The sequence below is a fragment of the Hipposideros armiger genome, unplaced genomic scaffold (genome assembly GCF_001890085.2).
Source record: "Hipposideros armiger isolate ML-2016 unplaced genomic scaffold, ASM189008v1 scaffold_55, whole genome shotgun sequence".
Classification (NCBI taxonomy): domain Eukaryota; kingdom Metazoa; phylum Chordata; class Mammalia; order Chiroptera; family Hipposideridae; genus Hipposideros; species Hipposideros armiger.
In genome coordinates this window covers 2,515,748-2,539,462 of record NW_017731405.1, presented here as the reverse complement: position 1 = coordinate 2,539,462, position 23,715 = coordinate 2,515,748, and the positions used below count along the sequence as shown (strand labels likewise).

At 42.5% G+C, this 23,715-nt stretch overlaps 1 protein-coding gene across 7 annotated transcripts in view; it reads left to right on the top strand.

Moving 5' to 3' along the window:
- Nucleotides 1-23,715, top strand: part of PDE8B (phosphodiesterase 8B) — a 253,654-nt gene that overhangs the window by 157,227 nt on the left and 72,712 nt on the right. For 6 of the 7 annotated variants that reach the window (XM_019641025.1, XM_019641024.1, XM_019641028.1 and 3 more), the window contains exons 3-6: nucleotides 7,873-8,063; nucleotides 11,333-11,392; nucleotides 13,773-13,830; nucleotides 17,991-18,079. In XM_019641025.1, the coding sequence (XP_019496570.1) occupies nucleotides 7,873-8,063; nucleotides 11,333-11,392; nucleotides 13,773-13,830; nucleotides 17,991-18,079 (398 nt within the window). The remainder of the gene's footprint in view (nucleotides 1-7,872; nucleotides 8,064-11,332; nucleotides 11,393-13,772; nucleotides 13,831-17,990; nucleotides 18,080-23,715) is intronic. The other variant, XM_019641021.1, reaches the window with a different exon arrangement.

The following is a 23,715-nucleotide window of genomic DNA, read 5'->3' as shown; positions in this document are numbered from 1 at the left end:
AGCACTGTTAGGAGTGGAATGGGTGGAGGTGTTGGAGAACAGTGCAGTGAGGGACTTTAGAGGGCATCCCTTCTGGTGAGTGGCTGTGACGCACCGTACAAATCATATTTTCCAGTCTTGGCAACAGAATAAAAAGTAGGGGAAATAAGAGGCAGTAGATTCATATCAACATGATAACATCTGAAAATCAAGTGGCCTTTTCTTCAATGCCTGAAGCACAGTTACTCCCCCAGTGTGTAGAACTGACAGGTTTCTGCTCGGAGTGCATCCCCACCCCCCTCACTCAGGGCTTTCCAGCTGGATTTGGAAGCAGATTCTCACAGCTGTGGCCTAAGCTTTTCCCTAGCAAGGCAACACTTCACTTTAAATTTTATTTTTCCATATTACCTTGTTTCCCCAAAAATAAGACCGAGCCAGAAAATAAGCCTTCACATGATTTTAGGTGCCAAAATATGGCACCTTGGCATATTGAATATTTAGAGTTGAAGGAGTTTGTGGCAAAGGCACCCTTCTCCCTGAAACAGGTCATAAAACCCTCATGTGAGGGGTGTGTGCCCTCCATATCCTGGAGGAATCATGCTATGGCTTCTTCTCTGACTAGGTCTTACTTTCGGGGAAACACGGTATATAGACATGGATTTTTCTGGAACTGTTATATATTGGAGATTTTATGAATTGGGCATCATGTGGCCTCATAGGGAGCTATTCTTTACATGGTAAGTGAAATGGCCGAGTGATGGAGACATTCAGACTCGGTAACTTGCTGTGGTCAGCATCTTCCCTCCTATCTGCCTTCCTCTGATACCATGTTGTGTCTTCACCTTACCCAGACAGCTTTGTGGAACCACAGAGTCAGTAGGAATTTTGATCCCATATTTTAGGGGGTAAAAATAAAACTGATAGAGAGTAAGTTACTTAACATAATGATTACACAGGTCAGCCTCAGTTCAAATCTTGCTAGCTGTATGGCTGTGGGTAAGTCTCTTAACCATTTCAAGCCTCAGATTCCATGTCTGTAAAATGGAGATAATGCCCACTTCCAAAGAATTGTTAAAGGGTTATTGAATAAGACAGTATATCTAAAGTACTTCTGGTATAATGGCTGGCCCTTGGAAAATTCTCATCAAACTTTAGCTGTTATTAGCATCAGTTTCCTAGGGACATTTAAGGAAAGCGTCCAAGCCATTTTTATCCAACTGAATTGATCCCTCCTCTGATCAAACTGGCCGATTCTTTAGTATTATGTGGATACAACTTACGTGATCTATACCTGTGGTCCATTCTACAAGCTCCTTCTTACCCAGTTTTTGCTTAACCAAGTCGTCTGAAAATTGGATGTTTAATAGTAGATATTGGTAATCCATTTGGACAAGTGCAGACACACCCATATTTAAAGAACACTAATAATAATGAAAACACATTGTCTTCTTCAGGTTAAGGAAAAGTTAGTTTTGTCTTTATATTTTTCATAATTAGCCTTCACCAGAGAGAAGCTTCATTGCAATTTAGCTATCAAAGTCAGATTATTGCTGTCCTCAAAAAGATATGTTTCAGCACTTCCTTGATTAAACTTGTCAAAGAACAGTACATGGATTTCTAGCAAAGCAAGAGAACATCAGCTGGAGCCATGGAAAGATCACTGAACCAGGAGCTAGGACGTGTGGGTCCAGCGTTGGGAAGTCGCTGCCTGCATCTGTTGAATGGGGGTTGATGGATCACCCCCAGAGTCCCTGCTCTGAGAACTCCCAAGAGTCAGGGCCCCGTTCCTGTCATTGCCACTGGAAGCACGCCCACCCCACATCCCCTGCAGTCTGTGTGTGCTAGCCCCCTGCAGCCTCTCCCACCACACTCCTGAACTTCACTTTCCAGCCCTGTCCTTTCTTCATCATTCTAGTTTGGGTCAAAACATGAATTAACTTTATGGCTCCAAGAAGGTTTAGGTCGAGTTCTCCCTGGAGATAGAGGGAGGCCCTGTGTGGCCGTTTGCGGTCTTTTGTAGTTCCATTTGAGAAGCAGTACAGTTCCAATGTGCACAATTTTCAGAGTTTAGTTAAATAGCACCAGACCCCCAACACCACATTTCAGATTGCAGTTGCATCAGTGTTTTAACTGTGAATAAATGCATAAAGTAGGAACTTTGCTGCTAACTCTTCAGTCCACAAACTAGTACGTAAATAACAAACATGCAGCGTGATCAGTGACCAGCCATGTCACCTTTTCAGCATCTCCATGATTAGTCTCTGCCTAGCTGTTATTCATTTCAGGCACAGACAGCAAAGTGTGTAGTTGTGTTGTCACATTGTCTGTCCATGGTAATGCCCATGTCATTACACAAAAATAGATTATTGAAAGAGGGAGGGAATTAGACAACAAAGATGAAGGTGCAGCAAAGAAATGAAAAGTGTTAACACTAGAAATGATAATCAGAAAGAGTGTACATGAGTTAGCGAAGAAATAGCCAACTTGTGGGTATGTTGACACTGCCGCCTTCGAGAGATTCTAGAAAGTCACCAGAGGAAGTTAGTCAGGGCAAGTTGATCGAAATAAATGAAAAACTGGTGTGATGAAAAGGATGAAATGTCACCGAGGAAATGATGCCAGCAAAAAACTGCACATTCATTCAAGGAACTCTGGGGATATCTTATGACATTGAAAGTACAGAGGATAAAGTGTTGGCAGCTGATCCAAACTTAGGAGTTTGTAATTCACTGAGGCAGAGAAAAGATGCTCACTCTGTATCATAATTGATACAACTAGAGAAAGGCAAGCATAGTTTCAACAACTTGCAATAAGTTTTTAAAAAGAAAACATTTTAATTCTCAGTGTTTCTAGTGTTTTAAATTGCAGTGTACTTAATGTTAGTTTTACATTTTTCATTTCCCTATACATTTATAACCAACAATAAGAAAGCTTTTCATGTTTGACAAAAATTTCTCAAGGTCATGGAACAATCGTTTTTACCATCATTTATTAGGATTGCTTTGCATGGTCATTTTTGTGGTCTGGCACAGCCATGCAAAGTGAGGACTGCCTCTCGTTGTGTTCTCATCCTGGACAGAACACAAATTGGCCAAGATCTGCCCCCAAAAGGAGAAGTTTCCTCATTGTCCCAGGTTTCACCTGAGATCAGTTCTTTGGCTGTGTTTACAATAGGACAGTGAGGTTGACACAATAGAACTGCTTCCTTGTGCCTGTTTTCCTGGGCTGAGATCCTTGTCCTGGATGCCATGTCCATGCTGTCTGTGGTCACTACTCACTAGTGCATTTATTGTACTTGTCTGCTTAGCTCACTCTCTCCCCTGTGTGGGTCCTAGGGGCAGAGACTGGGCTATGTCCGTTCTCCATCAGCTTTTTACCCCCAGTTCTTAACTCAATATCTGGTGTGATAGTCTTCAATAAATAATCTTTGAATGAATGTTCCACATGTTATTCAGGGTAAGTAAAATGGTCAGTTTACTCAGACTTTTTACAAACCAAGTGGTCATATGCCTTTAATAATGACTTTCAAAATATATTTCACAGAATCATTTTATGAGATTTGCCTCAGTGAATGGTCAATAAATATTTACAAATGGCCGCATCTAACAAGAAACTAAATATCGATATGCAGAATGTTAAACCTGAAGAGGGACTGTATTGCTTAAGGGGTTTTGTTTGTTCGTTTGTTTGTTTCTTTGTTTTTGTTTTTGTTCTTTGGTTGCAAGTAACAGCTGCCTTATACGAAAAAGTAAGTAAATGAATAAAAACTACATTAGAAAAATCGTGCAATATTTTTTTCTTTTCAGAATCCAAGGAAGAGTTGAAAACCCATGGCTTAAAAAGGGTGGCAATGAGCCATCTCTGAATACTCTTGACAATGAAGGAGTTTAAGGTTCCTCCTTCAGTATTGCTACTAGAATGAGCCATGGGTCCCAGTTCCCACCCTCTGTGTCTCCCTGTTCAAATTCTAAATTCCTGGAAACAGAATATCATTAGCCCTGCTGTGGTCTGGGAGATAGGGACAGAGAGTCCAACCCTGCTTCCTTGGGTCCATCACTTTCCTAGAAAAGGAATAATTCTGCAGAGGCAGGCTGACTTCAAAAAAGGGGCAATTATAGTACTTTAAAATTTATATATATTTTTATTTCCCATAGACTTTTCACTCTGCTTGGGAGTTGAATTATTGAAAAGTCTTTCTGAATTTTTTATAAATGGAAAGAATTTTAAACACTACTCAAAGAAATTCTCTAGTGAGTGCTTTATGATATAAATACTTCTGTTTTAAAAATGTAGATTTTACTATTATTCAGGTAGGGTGAGACCAACAGACCAGGAGACGACTGTCATTGAAAAGGTAGTTTGTTCCTCACAGTTCCCAAGAGAAGGAGGCAGACCATGCCATGCAGGACTACCTGGGGAAGAGGCAAGGTTGGTCAGGGTTGGTAGGGAGGCAGAGAGCAAGGGAAAATGTGGGCAAGAACCTTTGTTGTGGTTTCTGTGGGAAGCAAGGGGTGAGGCAGGGTGAGCAGGTTTGGCTAGTTTGAATCATTTCAGCAGCCCGGGGCATAGGGGAGGTCCCTAGTTGTCTGGTACCTGGCCCTGAAGTGACAGGGCAGGTGGATAGTGGTCCAGAGTGTGTGAGCATGATGAAAGAAGTGGTAGAGGGATGGGCTCCACCCTATGAAAAGTGCATTCCTAACCAAGTCCTTTGCTGCCTCTGGGAACCGGCTAGCCCTGGGAGGGGCAGTCTCTCCAGACTCAGCAAGTCTCTCTAGGGTCAGTCAAAGCATCAGAAATAACAGAAAATAACAAGACGTGATGGATACAATCCCCCACTTTCAATCAGTTTTGTAAGTTTCCATGTGGAATCCAGTTTAAGCTCCTAAAATGACCTATAAGGCCTTACCATGATCTAGCCCTCTGCTGTGAACTTGACTTTCTCTCCCACCCTCTCTTACCCTCCCCTCTGTCATGCTGGCTTCCTTGTAGTTCCTGGAACACAGCAGGCATGTGCCCCACTGTATGGGGCCAGAGGAAATGTTTCTTCTACTTGGAATGCTTTCCTTCAGATGTCAACTTGGCTTACTTTTCAGTTTCTTTCAGGCATTTGCTCATATGTCACTTTCTCAGGGAAACCTACCCTAACCACCCTACTTAGTGCTGCTACCAGCAGCCTCTCCTGATGCCCTCACCCTGCCTTAAGTTTTTGCATAGCACTACCACTTTCAACATTCCATGCCACTTGCTCATTTATTATACCTATTGTTTACTGTTTGTCCTTCCACCACTGCTATCCATGAGTCTCTATTTGTTCATCGGGGTACTCTAAGCAATTAAAAACAGTGTATGGCCCATAGTGGGTACTCAGAAGTATTTATTAAATAATGACATTATTTTTCCAAAAGTGGAATACTCCAGTATTTTTTTTTAAGATTTTTATTGGGGAATTGGGGGAAGGGGAACAGACAAGTTGCTGTCCTTTTTGTTCTTCAGTCTAGTTGTGGAGGATGTTGCTTCACTGGCCCAACTTGGCACCATCATTGCGCTCTTCCTGGGTGAGGCAGATCAGTCGCCGGCTTCTGGACGGCCACTCACGGTGGCTGCTGGCTACACACGGTAGCCCATGGCAACCCACTGCAACAGTGGCTGCAGCCTACGCCATTGCGGCAGCCCAGCTCCAGGTTGAGCTGTTGTTCAGCATCTTAGCTGTAGAGGGCCGTGTCACTGGCCCTCATATGTGGGATCCGAACCGGGGCCCTCTGGCATCCCAAGCCAGTTCTTAATCAACACGCCACTCGGCCGGCCCGGAACACTCCAGTATTTTAAGGACACGTAAGACATACAAAGTTAATATCTGTAACAGTGTAACAACATGGGAATCCAGTCACGTTCTTATAGGACTTGTCACATGCTAAAGCATCATGGTATATAGGAAGTATAAAGCGTTGAGATTTTTATTTAGCAATCGTAATTCAGCCAGACAGATGAGAGACAAGAAGCTCTGTCACCTTTTCTGACTTTTAGGCTCTGCACGTTGAGATTCTCATGTTAATACCACAGCTACACCAAGTAAAGGGCTATTGACTTTGTGCACAAACCAGTTTATTCTACCTGATTTTTTTCATTGTAGCTCCCTCGTCAATAGTGATGTTTGAAGACTTTCTTTTCACCATCAAAATCCACAAATCTGTGCCCTTCACTTTTGGAAAAGCCATCTCCCATATCTTCCTAGAAGTAGCTCTGCAGCCAAAGATTTTTAGAAACACCCTGGGCGGAAGAGTGATTGAGCCTGGCCCAGAGAGAGCCCTTAAGTGTGGCACCTCATGTGTTACTGGCTTGTGATTTCCAGCTACTTGCTAAGAAGGAAATGTCAGACTCATGCTAAAAGTATTATTTTTCTGGAAACATGGCTTTTGAGAAAACAGGGAAGGATTCAAACAGTGTAAAACGAAGGACATTTATGATACATTCAGATATTTAATGATAAGGAATTATTGGAGAGGTTTAGGTGTAAAATGGTATTTTTTAAGAGTCTATGCCTTTAACGGATGCGTATGGATGAAATGATATGATATGTGGGATTTGCAGAGTAATATAAGAGTTGGGAAAATGGACAGGGATAGAGATGAAACCAGATTGTCCAGGAGTTGGTTATTGCTGCAGCCAGGTGATGGGTCCATAAGGTTCATTATGCTATTGTTTATATTATTACATGTTGCCAATTTTTTATTAACAGAGCATTTTTAAGATATAGTGGTAATAGTTGGACAGTTTGTCTTGTTTCTGATTTTTAATGAAACAGTTTCGGTATGTCATCACGAAGAATGATATTGGCCATTGACTTAAGGGCTCGTCGTGTTGAGAAACAACCCTTCTGTTCCTAATTCTAAGGCCAGAAGCGGATGCTGAAGAATATGAAATGCTTTATCAGTATCTTCATATTATTATATATTTTTCTCATTGGACCTATTGCTGTGATGTAGTCTTACTGCTGTTAATAATAAAGCCCTCTTTCATTTTGCAGAAACCCCTACGCGCAGTTATCCTTCCACTGATCAGATAGTTACTGAGCAGCTAGTGAGTGCCAGCCTGGTTCTGGGCACAGGGTGACAGCAGAGAAGGAGACAGGCAGGTCCCTACTGTCCTGCTCTAGTTCTAGGGAAGATAGACCATAAACAAGTGAATAAATGAACAAGTTCAGGTGGTGGTAAGGCCATCTCTGGCTTTCTGGCTGCTGGAGAATCCAAGTCCCACATCCCAGGGGATGATGAGGGTACGTGGTATAAATTACTGCTACTTTATTTCCAGTGGTGTGGCAGCACTTTTCAGGGAGGCAAAAAGGGGCACATTTTCCTGAATGTGGTTCTACCAGCTTCACATTTTATGGTCATTCGTTTCAGATTCCAGCAAGGGTTGGATGTTAGAATTAGTTTTTTAGGTCGTTTTGAGTTCCCTTCTTTTCCTGTATCTTTATATGAATTTAAATGCTAAGTTCAGAGACGTGGCCTCCAGATGCCACCAAGAGGCAAACTCCACCTGCACTGGGACCGATGAGGTACATGTGAGCCATAGTCTAGCCTATACTCATTATCCTGTTGATGATTTCACTGCTTGATTTATTTAAAAATAAAGCCAATTAGGAAATTAAAAATAAGTAACCACCACCTCCTAGTCTGTGCTCATTCAAGTCTCACAAGTAGCTTAGGAGGCACTGCACTTACCACATCTGACAGAGGAGAGACCATAGGCCAAAGAGGAAATACCTTGTTCAAAGACACACTGGAACCAGTCGGAGGAGCTGGGATATGTTTTTAACCAGCATCTCATAGACCTGTTTTTAACAGTTTCTACGGTGATGATTTCTGTCAAGATGCTGTTTTCTGTGTGTTCCAGGTTTTGCTGATCTTTGCAAAGGAAGATAGTCAGAGTGATGGATTCTGGTGGGCCTGTGATAGAGCCGGTTATAGATGCAATATTGCTCGGACTCCGGAGTCAGCCCTTGAATGCTTTCTAGATAAACATCATGAAATTATTGTAATCGATCACAGACAAACGCAACACTTTGATGCAGAAGCAGTGTGCAGGTACCTTCCTTAATTTAATATGTTTCGCAAATGTCTACTTAACAGCTTCAAACGAAATTCATTTATAGATGTCTCTAGTTCCATCCCAAATATTTCTAAAATATGTGTCGATGTTTCTAAGCAATATATGCAGATTTCAGTGATCAAAGCTATGGATTTATCTCACCGTTTCTATTTTCCCACATTTGAGTTCTGATGAATTTAGAGGTGTGAGCTGGGCACCACTGAAAACTTCAGGCTTTTTTTTCCCCCTGAGTATTGCTCATATTTCACCAAAAAAAAAAAAGCATTAAAATTCACACAGTTCTTATTACACAGACATGGTTTGGATGTAAACCAGATATTTTAATCTTAATTATTCTGCCCTAAAACGAGCATCGGAATGTGTGAAATATACATTTTCCCCTGCCTGACACAGATGGGTGGATTCTATAGCAGTCATGGCACGAAGGCAGCCACTTTGCAGCAGCAGGAAATCTTCCAGGGATGCAAAGCATCCTACTTGTTTACTGAAATGCTGGCACTCTGGGGAGGAAACGCATGCCTGTTCATAAAGAAATGCAGTCCTGAGAGTTAGCTCTGCATGAACTGATGCATTTAGCAGAAGTGGAATGCTTTGAAGCTAGACAGGAAGAGGTCACTAATTAAATACTAGGCCAGGGCAGGCTCCAGTTACATATGGAGCTGGAATTTTCTTGAAAATAGTAAATGAAATGAAAGTTAGGGAGATGGCTTCTTAGAACCTATAATACCCTGACAAGAAATGAGTGGATTAAGGGAAGTTTCTCGTCACAAGCATCCCCTTGCTGTTCTCTGACAGTTTTCAGGCTGCCAAAGAAGAATTTTTCTTAAGGAACCTATTTTAAAATGTCCTACTGGCCTCAACTAATTTTATCTTCCTGCATAGAAATATTTGCCTGTTTAATTATTACATGTATTAATACATAAAACGTATCATAAAATGTTTGAATGATATCTTTTAGTAGAAATATTTTTTCTTTTTAAATGACTTTCAGGGTAGACTTGGGTCCTTTATAACTGAGTATGTCTACTGTTTCTTGGTGTTGACTAACTTCTCTCATGTTATTTTGTGGCAGAAGTACCACAGGCCTTTGTGCATACATAGAATGATTTAAGGCAAGCTTCAGGTATAAAAAGAAATGAACAGGAAGAATTCTTTTCATTCAGGCAAAGGCTCATTTTAGCAGATCCTTTACAATCTTCCTTGAATATAAAGAGATAGACTTTTGTTTCCTAATAAGTGTGCTTCTGCCTTAGCTGCACAGAAAAACGATGGGGGATCTGTGAAGCTCAGAAGCCAGGTTACATATCTGCCAGTGTGGTTACTGACCGTTACTGGTCACGTTGAGAATGGCCCAATCCCTGAATGCTTGACTGCCAGCACATTTTCCTAAGATGTATGAGTGGGGGACATGCTCTCAGCAAATGTGCATTCTTTATTGTCTTCTGTGGTCCAAGATCCCTAGCTTTTGAGCTAGGCTTGGCCTTGGCTTAACATGCCTATCCCCAGGCTCCCCCTTAGTCCTCTTCACCCGGCAGAGGGCCAGGTCCATCTGACCCCAATAGTTCCTTTGGAGGAATGAGAGAGAAGAGGTAAGAAGCAGGAAGCAACCCCCAAAATGGAAGCCAACCTCAAAAGAACCTTAGCAAGAGTGTGCTCCAGCCCAGTTATGTTCCTAACAGTGTTTGAATCTCTTGCCTAAGACCTGCCCGTTTGAATGTAGCCCCAAAGTGCACTCTTGACACCTCACTGGGGAGAAAGAAGCTGAACTAAGGAGAAGTGCTTGGTGTCCCTTTACAGATTAAAGCAGGCCTTTGAAACGTGGTGCAGGTTTTCATTAGGTGCTCACTGTCATCCTGAGAATTAATTCAGCAGGCTACCATGTAGAAACTAAGTGTAGCTTCACCTTACCAGGACCTGTGCTGTGGGCTGGCTGAAGGGGAAGTAGCCTGTGCTTGCGTTGGAGAACTATTGACTCACTCCTCCCGCCCCACAGTGAATTAAGGAAGGCATTGTCTCCAAAGTAATTTGTCCCTGAAATACCATTTATCTGGAAGGGGAACCTTTGCTTCCCAGGAATACAGCAGTTGGTCATTTTCTCCAGCCTTCTACCCATATAGTGTGAGGTCTCCAAGAATAAGAAAAGAGGAAGGTGTGTTTTTTGAGAAAGGTCAGGAAATTCGGGAGTTGAAGGGGATGAAGCAGTAAGAGCTGGCTGTCCCCGTGGGAGCAGTTAAGCAAACACGTTAACATGGAGCAGACCTAAACTCCCAACAGCTAGAAAGAAAAACAAAGACATGTTGTTTCACAAATTACTCAGGAGCAGCCTTGAGCCTTCTGCACTTGGAGATGATGGTTCTCTTCCAAGAGGTCTCAGAATAAGCAGAGGCCAGACCAAGGAGATGGGTCAAAACAAGCACGCCTGTTTGTACTAAGATTCCAGTATGTGGCCCATTATGAAAAGTTCACCCATTTCACAACCCCTGACCAGAATAATTCAGAACCTCAGCTGCAACATTCATAGCACATTTTCTAAGAAGACTCGCCAACTTCAAAATTCTACATCCTTATGTGTTTTAATCCTGTTAATTTCCTAGGGAATAAACTATATACAGGTGGTCATAGTACAACAAATACCATTATGGTGACAGTTGCTATATTGTACCTTTCTCAGCCCTAGTTGCTTTAAGTATTTCAGGACAAACAACAGTACAACTGAAACATTGGGGTGGCCCTAGGTACCATTTTTATTATGTTTATGTTGTATGTACTTTAACCTACATTTGTATTATGTTGTATATCTAGCTGCCAGTGAGCACTTTCATTTTTATTATAAGGTCAATTTTCTGGATAATCTATTTTAAAAGAAAAAAGGATCCAGCCCAATTACCTCCCAAGTACAAACTGATAAGTAGAAAATTGTAGGACTTCCAATTTTTTTTTGCCGAGTGGAATTTCAATCAGAAAGTGGGATTTGCCAGTTTTTGAAGTGGAAAATTGGCGGATCTGACCTACTAGATAATTGCCTAGGAATTTAAAAAAATAAAATAAAATAATTTTTTTAAAATAACACGAAGAGCTTGTCCTAATCCACAAGGGCATCTTTCTTTGTCTTTCATATGTTTTCAGCCTTTTTCTTTAGAGGAAGCTTTGCATTTGTGCCATTTTCTGTATGAAGAAGTTCCACACTGGTTTTATGTAACAAAGCCCCGGGCACCTGGTTTGATGTGGAGCCTTCTCGTTGCAGGTCGATCCGGGCCACCAACCCCTCCGAGCACACGGTGATCCTTGCGGTGGTTTCACAAGCGTAAGCTCACCCCTCACACCCCGCTGGAAATGGTCCTGTTCCTTCTGAAACATGTTCTGATGTAATCCAGTCTTGGAGCTGGCAGAACAATGGGCACGTCCTTGGCCCTGCAGCACCCACCTTAGATCTCGCTGGGGGGTGGGGGGGGGTTCTTTGTTTTGTGAGTTTCTGGAAATACTTAGGTTTTTCTCTCCATCATGTCTAATTGCCATTACCACATATTCATACACCTCAGGAAAAAAAAAAAAAGGTTACTCATTATATGCCAGAAATGAATAGAAAGTCTGGGAGGAAGAGGTCTAGAGGGAGCATTGTTCCAGCTTATCTTTTTTGTTTGAAGAAAAGAGATGGGAGAATGCTTGCTTTTCACTTAAGATGAAACAAATGGTAGCATGAGAACAAAGAGGTGCAACATCCACTGCAAGATAAGGGTTGTGCGGTTTATGTTTCGGGACAGTTATGTGGCTGGAAGCAGGACTAAAATGTATGCCAGTGTTGGAAGGCAGAAAAGAGGAATTGGGCTATAGGTATGAGACTGTCGGATGACAAATTGCTCTGCCGGGTCTGTTGTCTAAAATGGCCAGCACTTAGAATGAAAGATCTAGAAGGAAAAAAGTTGTTTGTACAAACTACAATGATTGGAATTTTGCAAGCACCAAAATGTGTTGTAATTACTTAATAGCTGTCATTAGCTTTGGGCAGAATAAGACCTTAATCAGGGCCTAGGATCTACTGGACTTGGCACCACTGTGGCAAATGGCACAGATTCTGCTAGGTAGGAGCTGGCAAGCCAGCAATTCAGGAGACTTTCGGTCTTCCCCCAGGCAAGCCCGCCCCGGGGAGATTTGAAATACTTCATTCCAAAGCCACATTGGTACAGTGGGAAATCCTGGCTTCAAAATCTTGGCCTAACCACAGACTTCTCCTTACCTGCTACTCCTTGAGCCTCTTGCTGTGTCTCTTCACTTGGATACCTGCCACGGGCTGTGGGGCAAGGAAAGTGAAGAAACTGCCCCCATTGGTTCCTTACCACCCCACCGTCCTGGTGCGAGATAGGATCTCAAGGGGGACGAGCGAGGTGAACTGACATGTGCACTCAGCCTTCTCCAGCCCTCGGGCTTGTGTTTTGTCTCCTGGGGACTCAGATCTTAGCAGGGCCTTAGAGTCTCGGACATGAATGCCAGAAGTGTACCAGGTCCCACAGCATTCCAAGCTTGGCTCATTCCATGCACCCAAGAACAAAACCTTCTTTTATCCCGCTCACATAGCAAAAGTGTTTACTTGTCCTTGACAAGTTACAGTTTGCTATGGCTTATTGATTATTATTTTTCACCTTTTTTTCTATGGTTTAATAAAATATTTTGTGTATCAAGGAGTAATAATAAAAATGAATATTGAGTTTGTGCCACTCAAGTTATGAAACAGAACATCATTAATACCTTTGGAACCCGTTTTGTGCCAGTCCCGACTATCAGTCAGTGAAGGTAGAGCCATGAGTTTCTGAGGAGAAAGAGAGTTAGGGGCACAGCCTCTCCCTGGGGGGCAGAAATCAGCCACAGGTAGACCGCAGGTGACACTGGGACCTCTCTTTCTGTTTCCTGTCTGCCCCTCCACCCAACCCCCTCTAGTCCATCTTTCTTCCCTGTGTTCCAAGGTGTATATTCCATGTTACTCGCTGGTTGTCTCGGGGAAACCTTTTTTCTCTCCTGATGGTAGCAGCCCAGCGTGTCTTCATGGCAAACCGACCCACACGCGCACCTTCTACCCAAACCGAAGTTCTGAGACCCACTGTAAACTCGATACAGGAAACCTTTCCATGAAATAAGTGACAATATTCACTTTTTGTTTTCTCTTCTTCCCTTCTGACTTGGCACTCCTGATAGCGCTTCTTTCCCATTTGGCCAGGGGCTGCAGCCGCCTGTAATGCCTACTGTCTTCTTCACGTTGAGAGTTGGACCCAGCTAGGTCTTGGGGTGGGAGTTGTGCTTTTAGAAGGTTTGGAGATGGCAAACGGGACAACTGTCTCTGGGATGAGCGTTGTGCCTGCCTTGTCCCTTTTATGGGACTGCTCCCATGTACTTGCTCCAACTCACAGGGGCAGCCCCAGAGTTGGAGAGGGCCCTCAGGTAAAACTGTGGGGGTGCTTTCAGGCATGCTGCTGGAGTTTTCTCCTTACTGTTTTGTCATTTTTGCATCTGGACGACGGATATGGGAGTCTGGGTGCTTGAAGGCAGGTGTATGTACCCTGTGAGCACATGCTGCTCAGGAAGCCAGTCTTGGAGCCAACGCCATGCTTGCCTCATTGCTCTCTCTCCGTGTTTCAGCGTGAGGAACCCTGGTTTGTATCTGCTGAGTGACCACATTTTCTGCTTTGCTGCAGATCGGGCGACCATGAAGAGGCCTCAGTCCTCCCTCTTCTGCATGCAGGCTTCAACAGGGTACGTAGAAGACGAGCCAGCACCTCCCTGAGGTGCAGGCATCCTACTCTTAGCTCTCCCACAGCAGCAAGGCAAACAGCCATGGATGACTGCTAAGGGAATGCAGCCCTGGGCCTGTGAGGGAAGGAAAGGAAAGGAAGTACCTATATGGTAACAAGCAACTGCTAGTCCAGCCTCTTCCTTTTTCTCTCATGCCTTCACATAGCTTAGCTACAGATATGGCATGACATAAAAACACATCTTATTATATCAGGTCAAAATTCCGTACTCCCAAAGCTATCTCACTTAAAGCAGTCTAGTCAGTTAGATTCCTATGTGCGTGTGATTATGCATAGGTAAGTCCACCGTGTTGGCACCCAGGACTGCGTGTTCACCGGGGCCTGGCCAGAGCGTTCACCCCAGGGACAGGCCCACGATGGCTACGGCATCCTGTGAACTGCTTTAAACCATAAATGTCAGCAAAGAAAAATTCTCTGAGTGACTACATGAGTTGACACTGATATTCAACTTGAAGATTGATTACCCCAAGGAGACTTAACAACAAACTAAATAACTAGGCTTACCTGGTAGCTCCAGGTCTTTTGATACAAGTAACATGAATCTCAAAAAGGTGGCATGGTGCATCCTTTTCCTTCAAAAATAAGATATTGCCTGTGCCTTGAAAATTATGAAAATTCCTTTTGATGCTTTAAGTAATGGTGCATTGCTACCCCAGTTAAAAAAAAAAAAAACACCTCTGTTGTAGACCATAGAGAAGCAGAAGTTTCCCGTGAGCAGCAGTTGTTTTGTCCTTTGGTTGTTAGCTGCTTTAGTGAGGAAGCAGTAGGTCTCTATAAAATATTCTAGTGTAGGGGTTCACATGTGTCATAGAAATGGATGTTTCTAGTTAGCTCACCTAACTTTCCTCCTGCCCGTCATCGCATCTCTCAGAGGCTGGCATTTGGTTCTGAAAGCTGTTCTTACATGCTGGATCTTGATGAGGATGTGTAAGGCAACGCTTCTGAGTTCTGGAGTGGAGAGCTGCAAGAGGCAAAGTGGAAGAAGGCTTGTACTTGAGACTTCTTTTCTTTCCTTACAATGATCACTTCCTGAGAAGTAACTAGAAATTATTCACAGGTTTCACAGGTCTTCTGTGTAATGTTGACCACCCCACTGCACCCAGCCCATCACTATCCTTCACACCTGAGGCAGGACCTCTCTAGAGTGTGAAGACATAGACTGTCCTCACCCCCAGGTGCCTCATTACTGAGAACAGCAACAACACACTGTAGACAATGTTGACGAGGACCCACATAGGTGCTGTCAGGTGTCTTTTTGGAATTCAGCTTTCAGTTCAGTGCTCCTACCTCTGAGTGGTATAGAGACTGTTGTTTGGAGCGGTGGCCACTTGTCTGGAGGCTGAGGCTGCACATCTGCTCACAGAAAAGCCTAGTGGAAGCAACTGGCCCTCTTTGGGTGCAAAGGTAATTAAGTACATTTAGGAAGGAAAGATCCATTGTTCCCTTTTTCCATGTTTTGTAACCTGTCCATGTGGCTCAGAAGGTTTCGTTTCCTTCTGTGTGGATCGGTGCTACTTCCTGCAGTCAGCCACGGTGAATAAAACCCTTGGTGAGAGCATGCAAAGCGTGACCTGGCAGGGACACCTGCTATTGTTTCGCGCTGGGTCTGGTCAAGGCCTTTTGCCAGCTAGGTCAGGCCGCCCCCAAATAGTTTGGGCTCCGTCTGAAGGCAGCACACAGCACCTACAAAGACATTCCCTCCTGAGTTACTGTGACACAAGATCAGTGGAGTCTGCTCTCCAGGTGGCTGGTGTCCTTATTTGGGCAAAATCTTGTCTTTGGCAACTTTCTACCCAAGCACCCTTTCCAAATATGCCAGCGATTCTGCCTTCTGTGAGGTTGTTTCCCATCTCTGAGTTGTTTTGATTGTATTAAATCATCTGCTGAAACTCAACCCTGTGTTGCTAGCTAATTGGCCAGCGCTGCAGTCTGTGGGTCCCTGAGTGGGGATCCAGGAACAAATTGTGCCATCACATATTCCACAACAACTCCGCTTGCAGCCTCTGGCGCTACGCGGAAGTGGCTGACTATGTGATGCGCAGTCCACACTGAGCCTTTTAGGAACCAGTGTCTTAGCAAAGCGCGACTGCAGCTGTTTTTATATCCACGTTTGGGTGGCTCTTTTTGTATCTGAAATGGTGCTTATTCAGTTGAACAGGTATTCACAGAGCACTTATTATGTGTGGCGCGATGTGCTAGACGTGCCGGTCAGACACAGTTCCTCCCTGGACAGGCTTGGGGGGTGGGGGTGGGGAGTGGAGAGCTAAGATTTATTATTTGTCTGGCTCTGTGCTAGGTGATTTACTTAATCTTCATCTACCGAGGAGAGATTGGAAACAGGAGGCAACGGGCTCAGAATGACTAAATAGCTTGCCAGAGCTAGTACTCACAACAAAGTCAAAATGGAAATGCTTGGTATTTAACTCTAAACTCCATGCCGCGTCCACGAAAGTGGTAGTGTTTCTCCAACTGTTCCACAGAGCACAAGTGTTCCAAAAACACTTGTGAAAACCTCCTAAGAGGTGTTCCGTGGGAAAAGGCTTCTGTGGGCAAATAAGGTTGGGAAATCAGTGAAGGCTCTGGTGTTCCTCCTCCCACCCCTCAAAATCCACAGTGCTCATTAGCAGTATTGCACACGAGCATCCTGAATACCCTGAGAAGTCCTGTACTAAAGAAACCCGCCTACATTCCTGGAAGTTTATACCCAGGAATCTGCATTTTTAACCAAATGCCAGGTGATTCTCAGCACAGTGAAATTTGAAGACCACTGCTTTTGAGTCACTCAGATTATTTCAGAGACATGGGTTAATTCCCAAAAGAGAAGGCAGTGGTCTCTTCCGTTACCTTTAGTCTACAAAACACTAACTGCCAATTATGTGCAAACAATTATGGGCACCAGTGTTTAGAAACCATCACCTACAGAAAGCTGCGTTTTACTCCAATGAAAGTTCTTAGGAAACCTAGAGAAAAATAAAATATTATTAAAAAAGTATTACTTAGATGTGAAAATATAGCATAAACACACACACACAGGCATACTAAACGCCTAAGGGAAATAAACCAAAATGAATATCTGTAGCTGATGACATTATCTCTAGCTTACTGCATTATCCATGGTTTGAGGGGGTTTTTCCTTTGTATTTTTCTGTATTTTATACACTTTAAAATTAATGTGTATTACTTTTATCATTGGTCCATAGACAACAAAAGTTTACTTCTAAAGCTTCTGTTGTAAAAAAAAAAAAACCTATCTAAATCTGTTTAGCCCAACATTTTCAAAACTTATTTTATCACAGATGGTTTTTTTTGTATCTTAAGAAGCATCAGCTAACAATGTTCAGAGCTGTTACAGGCCGATTATAAGCTTCACCCGTCCAGAGCTCAGCCTGAACCTGAACCTAAGCATGTTGAGCTTGGCTTTGTAAAAAAAAAAAAAACAAAAAACCGGAAAGTATTTCCCTTCTGTGTGTGTTCATGGCTTCCCCCTCTTTCTTTAGCCCTACCTAGCTGCCACCTGGAATAGTGGGGATCAGCAGCACAGAGAAAGTCGGGCGACTTCAAAGGTGTTCCCCAAAGGTGTTCATCCACACTAGATACGTGGAAGTGTATGTGTGTGAGTGTGTGTCAGAGAGACAGACAGACAGAAAGATCTAGTAGGGTGGAGAGTGTCTTAGGTACTCAGAAGATGAGGAAGGAAGCAAAGAAGGACCTCTCCCCTCGAAAGAGATCATTCATAGCATGACATACACTAAACATGCCAGTGTTGGGTTTTAGGAGACTTTTATTTGTGCAGCGTTAAGCACAGGGGTTTCAGTAATTAACAAGGTGCTATGTTTATTTCCCTGTCAGCACGCATAATTAAGTTTTTCCCATCTTTGTTATAAAGGGAGTTAAGCGTACAACATTACCTGCTGTATTGTTTCTGCTATGTTTAAACAAGCGTTGCAAACACCTTGACAAAACTGTTTTTTGCCTCATCTCATTTTACCTACTCTCTTATGTAACAGTTACCTAGGTAGGAAAAACTGTTAAGCTTTCTTTATTTGACCTTTTAAGAAGTAATTGTATATGTCTTATGTGTTATCTTTGCTTTCTTTTCAGAGATTTATGGAGAATAGCAGTATAATTGCTTGCTATAACGAACTGATTCAAATAGAGCATGGAGAAGTTCGCTCACAGTTCAAATTACGGTATGTAGCCAAATAAGTGAGGACGCGAGGTTAACAATTCTGTAGCAAAGCGTGTCTGTCATCAGGCTGCTATTCACAGGTTCCTGGCTGAGTCGCAGGGATTTTGAAGCCATTAAGCCGATAATGGTAGCTGGCAAACAGCAGATTCTAACCGGAGAGCCCTTTCATATCATGAAATAAATTAGAAGCATTTCTCCTTTTGACAATATTTTTCACTATTTACAGCAGTTTTAAAATTCTACCCAAGCAAAAGCACTGTTTAAATTTTGTACAATTAGGTAGAGATTAAGAATAGCCTTTAAGAATTACTTTCTACTTAACAATGTTCAACATTTATACATTCCTCCATGGGTTGTTATGGATAGGGACAAACCATTGGGCATTTTTATTATGCTAGCCATAATCATTGCTATATAACCATGACAGCAATTTCATTGTGGCCTCCATGCATGACATATCTTCAAGAAACTGATTTTAAGTCTAAACAGGAAGACTAAGAGCAGGCTTCTCCCTGGTGCTCACTTCTGGGGTGGGATTGTCTGAGTGTACGGTCAGAACTGGGGGGTGATGGGATGCTCTGCCTCTGGGACGTCTTGGAATATCAGGGCCCTAGCTCATGCCTGGGTTTGCACATGCTCCACTCCAGCACTTTCTCAGAACCCTGATTTTTTTCAGCCCGCCCCCTTTGAGCAGAGAGAGATCAGGGGATAGGGGAGGCTCTACCCAACGTATGGCCCCTGGGAGGCCGTGCCCTGTGGGACTCCAGGCAGCAGGAGGCCAGAAGGTCCCCAGCCTGGCTTCTCTCTCTGGGCAACTGCAAGGTCAGGATGATTTCAGGCTCAGCAAAAATTAAATAAGATAGCATCTCATTGTAATGATTAAATTTCTTACCTTGATTACTGAATTTGCATTCAAAGGGGACCAAACCCATTTTAAACTTAATTTTTCTCTGCCATCCTCTGTCCCATGGAAGCAAACGGGGTTGGCATAAACCCATAGAGGCAGGTCTTCTGGGGTTCACCCTGGTCAGGGAAGTTTGTTTGTTTGTTTTTGTGGATAGAGAGCTTTAAGAAATAAAGTATGGCGATAAACACTTTCTTATGTGGGAAAGTATTTAAAAAGAATCTCAAACACTGGAAATTCAGATATTTTAACAGTCTTTGGTGAGGAATATTACCAAAGGTTTTTGAATATGTGAATAAGTTAAATCCCTTAGTTTCTTTGTGTCCACACATTGATTAGCTTCAGAGAACTTCATAGAATTGTTCAAGGAAACCACATTACCTTTACTTCAGAACTTATGATTTTTAATATTGTACGTTAATTGTGTTCTTTCCTGGGGCTCTCTACTGTTTTTGATTGAAGATAAAAAGACTGTACATTTTTTTAGATGTTGTCACAATTAATAGAATTTAAAAAAGAGGGATTTCATTTCGGTGTAAATCTTTTACTGTGTATTATCTACAACAGAAATGAACAGATACCTTATTGCTTTGATAGGCAATGCCCTCATTTTATTTTAAATAATTGTTTGAGTTTTCTTAGGAAACATTAAATGTGATAGCACATGTAAGATGTCAAAGGTGCCTGGTCCACGGTGAGCAGGCGAAGACAGGCCTGGTGATTTGATTTAAACATCCCCAGCCAGCATGAGGGCTTAAAGAAAGTGCTTCATGTTATTATTAAGCTGATGCAATCTGCCTAAAGCCAGGGCACTGAACACTTTTCAAGGCCTCATCAGATTCAGAACTTGGCAAGTTTCTATGTACCTAACACTATGTAAGTTCCATAACATCTCACCCCTCCTGACTAGAGCTGGGGGAGTTGGACCCATTATAGAGGTCATAATGAGAAGGCTCAATTTCTTAATTCAGATCAGTGTGAAGTTGGTAAGTGGACTTGACTCAGGCAGGCAGTGGCCCCAGGAAGCGGGTTTGCACAGAATCCTGCTCCCCTCTCCTTCCATACCAGCTTAAGCTTGGCTGGTAAAGAGCTGCTCTTCCCAGTCAAGAGCAACCAGCATGAGAGCAGCTCCTGCAGACAGGATGGGGGGTGGGGTGGTTAGGTAAGAGCTCGGCACAGGAGAAGGCCAGAGGAGGACTAAGTGAGTGGTCAGTTACTCTGTTGCTTTTTAGCTGGTTCTGCCTCAACCGTCTCCAACGTCCTTCCCTTTTTTTGAAGGAGTGGGGTGTTTGTGCTTGATTTGCCTCTCCCTGAGTATACAAGATCTGGGACCAGTGAGTGGGGGGTGGGGGGTGGTGAATGGTGACCTCATACCATGACCTTCCCTAGCGCCTTAGGGCCTTCAACGACCTCTAAAGCCTCTTTGGGCACCTCCGTGGTAGGCAGACAACTCTGTCACTTTCTGTAGACTGGGAAAATGAAGCTCTTTATTACATAATGCCAGAATAATTATAGTCTAATTATATAATACTTTCCCCTGCAATTCCACCCCCAGCTGCAGCTAAATATGTGAAATTACTAGCATTCGGCAAGGACAGTCTGTACTGCAAGGAGGATTGTTGAATGTTGAAGGTAGATACTTCTGTCCGGGTCTTCATGTATGGTAACCATATTTACTTAACCAAGAAAAAGAAAGGATCATGTGATCAAAGAAAAGCCAGCTAATTTTAAAATTCCGTTGTATAGAATAACTTTTAAAGATAGAAGTAGATGTTATTTCTGTGTGCATTTGATGAATTACTTTATTGAACAGAAGAATTCATGAAATGGGTAATGTCTAGGGAAATGTGGGCTAAATGATGACCATTTTTATCTCTTCTAATGTTCTTATACCGCATTAGTATGAAAAGAACTATGTTATCCAAAATCAGATAGGATTTAGCTACTTATTGGGGTTTAAGCTGATCAATTTATACTAATGCAATACCAGCTATTGTGTCATGATTAATCAGTCTGATATAATGTTATCCAGGAGTCACACCCAAATCATCATGTTTATTTTACTCCAAATCTAAAGAAAGTAATAGTCCTCAATTTTAGAAAGAATCAGTTTCTGATGGGCAAAACTTTGTATTCCATGGAACACTACATCTCTCAGAATTAAGAGATGTTTATAGAGTGCATAGCATCACGTGGGCTCTGTGTGACCGCCACTGTGCCACAGAAGGAGAAACCTAACTGAAGGTGTAGAGTTAGGGACCCCTACTGTATTATCTCCCAGGAATGGTGCTGACCAGTAGCAAGTCCATGAGCCCCTCCTGCCTCCACGCCTTCCTCCCTACCCGTCTCAGACTCCCACTGGAATGTGGATTTGTGTTCAGAACCTTCTCTCAGCAAGCCACCACCTTGCCCAGTTCTACCCTAGTTCCAGGCAGCCTCAGTGTGTGTGTGTGAGTGAGTGAGTGAGTGAGTGAGTGAGTGAGTGAGTGTGTGTGTGTGAGTGTGTGTGTGAGTGTGTGTGTGAGTGTGTGTATGTGTGTGTGTTAGTGTGTGTGTTTTGTTCGAGTAGATTCTAGAATACCTTTGGAAAGGACACAGGAGATCCTGTAACCCAATCACCCCAGCCACAGATGACAGAGGAAAACACCAAGAGCCAGAGAGACTCTTGACACCATCACAGCTATCGTGTTGGTCACCACACTGGAGTAGAATCCAGGTGTCCTGCTTTTCAGCTGATACACTCTGCACCCCATCAAACCACTGTGTCCTTTGTAGACTTTATACCCAGGCCCCTGTAATACTTGCCTTTCCCTCTGGACTTTCAAGGGCCCTTAAGAAGGGAGGTGGGGGGAAATGGTTCCATCGCTTGCACTTTAGGGGTTTCTATACCGTCCCTTGTGCTGCTTTTTCTAATTTTCCAACTTCTCAACCTGAAGGATACATTTGAGGACCAGAGTTACAAGGTTCCCAAGAACAGAAAATTAATAAAGCTAGGGTTCTTCTGCATGAAGAGTATTAATAATTAATACAAGCAATTAAATTCCCAAACTCTAGGAACATGATTCAAGTTGACTACCTCATTCTGCTGCAGGTTTATTTAAATAGAACCACCAACCAAATTGGTGTTAAGCCTAGATCTAAACATTGCCGTCCAGTAGTGTTTGTCACTGGGGATAAATTATCTGCTGGTCCCACCAATATCCTTTCACCTCAACTGTGGATGAGAATTTGCTTTGTTCCATTGGCATTATACTTATTAAAGATTTTATGCTTTGTGGATAATCATATAATGAATGTTTAATAGATACATTTTGGAGATTGGAGCTAAGATCTTATATAAAGACAGTCTTTTCAATTGACAAAAACAATAATACTCTGAAGTACCCATTTACATACTTAGTTGAGACACACAGGTACTTTAAGAAAATACTTGGGCAAAAGAGGAATTTATCATTTGATAAAATGTATTAGAGCTTAATTGTCCAGCTCTCAGAGTTAAGGGATAAGGCCACAGAGAGTAAGCTTGTGCACAGCTACCTCATGGAGGCCGGGGAACACTTTCCTGTGATGCCAGGATCTGCACCCAGGTGCCTGGGGAATAACCTGGACAAGACTAGCTCTCACGAGTCTTCATGAGAGGCAATGCAGCAGCGGCTTTGGTAACATTTCTAAAGTCTGTATTTATTCTTTTCTTTAAATTTTAAGTCATCATGTTTACAAATGCAGAGATACTAATAGGACTGTCTGCAGTTCAAATTAGGTAGCCTGGAGCAATTTAAATAAGAAAACATAGGGAACCCATCAGGAATCTCAGTTAAGTTGGGTTTATGTTCTCCTCTGCTCACTCACATCATAATTACTTATTTTACTTACCCTCCCACACGGGTCCCTTAATCTCTGAAACCATAGGAACACTATCCTTCATCTAGCTAAAATTTTTCACTTCCCTGTGCAGGTTACCTTGCTATTATTGGTTTGATATTTCAGATGTAATTATGAGAAAAAATAGGTCATTATTCACTTTTCACCACAGCCTTTAGAAGCCTTAGAAAACAAAGAAATGTTACTCTGGGATCTTACTAATAATAACAAGTACCTTGTATTGAATCCTTAAGCACCTTAAGAAATGCCTCACGTAAACTATCCCTTTCGATTCATATAACCTGTAAAATGTGTGTTATTTTCTTCATTTTGTAGATAAGGAAACTGAGGGCCAGTGAAGATAAAAAGTTGTCCAAGGTACCATAACTGGCAAAATATGGAACCACATTTCACCCAGTTTGTTCTGACCTATTCCTTGGAAACAGTTAAAAACAGGATGACAAAGTTAGATGCCACATGAGTGGAAAAAATAAATAACCTTTTAAGAGTTTGTTTTGTAAGGAGAAACATCAATCCAGTAAATCAACATCTTTTTTGTAATGTGTAAGAAAGCCTTCATTGGGATTCTTTAAACAGCCAGTACAAATAACAGGGCTCTAGGAACTAGGTACATACTTCCTGTTAGATAGTAAATAACTTTTACTGTGTCTGGAGTTACTATAGATTTTGAAGATACTGGGTTGTCGGAAAAATCATGATGCATTTTTGCAACGAAAAACAGAAAAAATGCGGCATGACTTTTCTGACAACCCAGTAGTTACAATTCTACCCAGGAAATTGAGAGATTGAAATGTTTTCAAATATTACAGATATACAACGAAGGTCACCAAGAAAAGTGCCCACCTGGAGAG